Raw genomic sequence first — 2,226 nt, 5'->3', positions numbered from 1 at the left:
ATAGAATTTAATTCAGAACTGTTTTGACACTATATTAAAGTCGCCTATTTCAAACCAACTTTATGTGTACATTTAAAATATGTTAATCCTAGATAATACTAGCCCAGAAACCCATGGTCTAGGGAAAACTTAAGGCCCAAATAGGGCTGTAAATATTTTGAGCCTTCCAAGATGGTTCATATAAATGTGATACTGCCCAAAGGCTGTTTCTGTCTATATAAGGCATCTAATGAGGTTCTGTTTAGTCTGCAAAGGATATTAAAGCATTGCTGAATGGTTTTGTCCCAGATGCACTATGAATAAGATGCCTGGTAACAATAGATCAAAGCCCCCTTGAGGCATCATAGGCATTTATTATGAAGCGCTCAAATGTGACGGTACACAAGTTAGCAACAAAATAGCAGTTATTTTATGAAAATTATGGGGGCGAGGGTGAGGTCCTCTTCAAGTGTGCCAATAAAATGCAATTAAACAGATTATATTGCTAAAAACAGTCTGCTTTGGGCTGATTTTGCATAATATATTCATTTAACTGGTGTCCACATAGCCAAATGTTTATAGGGGATAAATGTTCCATTCGGTTTCCCAGTCTGAGAGTTGGAGGTTGAGTTGCAGAAGTCATCAAAGGCAAGCCCTCTGTTTTAGGCGATGCTGAGAGAATGCAGTTAAGAGCCAAGTTCATTCTGCTTCTAAGTGTTACTATAGGTCCATGTAGGTCCCTGCAGAGAACTGAACCGAGTCATTCTCTGTACCATTTTCCTCTTTTTAATTCTTGAGATAAATGATTAATTCTATTAAACAAAAAAAATACAGATTCCGTAGATTCCCTACAATTTCCTCCAATTCTTAAAATGAGAGAAAAGAAAGACAAATGACCTTGACATTCCTAAAAAAGGATGGCTTTTATTTTTTTTATTATTTTGAGACACGGTCTCACTCTGTTGCCTGGGCTAGAGTGCTGTGGCATCAGCGTAGCTCACAGCAACCTCAAATTCCTGGGCACAAGTGATCCTCCTGCTTCAGTCTCCCGAGTAGCTGGGACTACAGGATTGTGCCACCACGCCCAGCTCATTTCTTCTATTTTTAGTAGAGTTGATCTCCCTCCTGCTCAGGCTGGTCTCAAACTGCTGTCCTCAAGCAATCCTCCTGCCTTGGCCTCCCAGAGTGCTAGGATTACAGGCATGAGCTACCGCACCCAGCCTGGGTTTTCATTTTCTTAAATTTTCAGACTCTGCTTTATCTCAAATTTAGTCTTTTTTTATTTGGTAAAGATTTCCTGTTTATAGCTGTCAGCTCTGAAAACAGTTGAGAATGCAACTATGGAGTTGAAAATAAAAACATTTTCTTAATCATTTAGCTTTTTAAGCATTATTATCAATGACCTCTTTCAAAACATTTCTGTAAACCTTCTAAGATGTGGTAGATAATGAAGGCCCATTGGGTTCAGGATAGGCTACATGTGGCATGTCTTTCTCATTTATTTCCCTGCCTCCCTAAATTAATAAATAAACAATGATTTACTTATTAATTTTAATGAATGAAGTTATTCTTACATCTGAATTTACCCTCTTGTGAGATCATATTTCTCACTGTATACCTAATTGAGAGCTAGTATATATACTAAATATCTTTTTTATATCACTACTATTGTCTAGTAGAGGTTCATCTATTCAAATCTATCTAATAGTTACATATCCCTGTATAGATAAATAATTTTGACAATGCTAAGGTGGTAAGATCTATTCCTTTCAGTAACTGTATTCGAATGATGATATTTACTGTGAAATTAAACCCTGTGGTCCTAACACTAGATGAGATAAGAAAAGATACAGTGATTTTTTTATGACTATTTTTCTATTGTAGAGATCATTCTGAGTAAGAATTCTCATTTGTACATATTTAAAGTAAATTATTGCTAATAGAGGATAAATTAGAAAACTCAAAAATTAAGTAAATTTGAAACAATTTTTAATAGCTTTGGTTTTATAATTATGTATTATGTTTTATTTGCAGGAACGTGTAATTGCATTAGAAACGGTAAGTTGGGGCATTTTCTTTCTCCTTGTATCAGAATTACTGCTGTCTTCTGATATGGATTTCAGAGCACACCAAAGGAATCAACTCCAGAAAGCATTTCTAAAACTACATCTAAGATTCAAAGGGGAAAATGACCTAACTATATCTAAAAGGTATGTTGATATAGAATTTTTAAAATGAAAAAAAATT

At 35.1% G+C, this 2,226-nt stretch overlaps 1 protein-coding gene across 1 annotated transcript in view; it reads left to right on the top strand.

Annotated features, from left to right (window-relative positions):
• The window catches only part of CEP128 (centrosomal protein 128kDa), a 414,369-nt gene that overhangs the window by 316,558 nt on the left and 95,585 nt on the right, over window positions 1–2,226 (top strand). Inside the window, exon 18 of the mRNA XM_012656064.1 lies at window positions 2,014–2,037. Coding sequence (XP_012511518.1) covers window positions 2,014–2,037 — 24 coding nt within the window. The remainder of the gene's footprint in view (window positions 1–2,013; window positions 2,038–2,226) is intronic.

Source organism: Propithecus coquereli, unplaced genomic scaffold (assembly GCF_000956105.1).
Source record: "Propithecus coquereli isolate 6110/MARCELLA unplaced genomic scaffold, Pcoq_1.0 Scaffold5, whole genome shotgun sequence".
In the NCBI taxonomy this organism is placed as follows: domain Eukaryota; kingdom Metazoa; phylum Chordata; class Mammalia; order Primates; family Indriidae; genus Propithecus; species Propithecus coquereli.
Note: the sequence above shows the minus strand (reverse complement) of the source record. Positions and strands in the feature narration are given on the sequence as shown.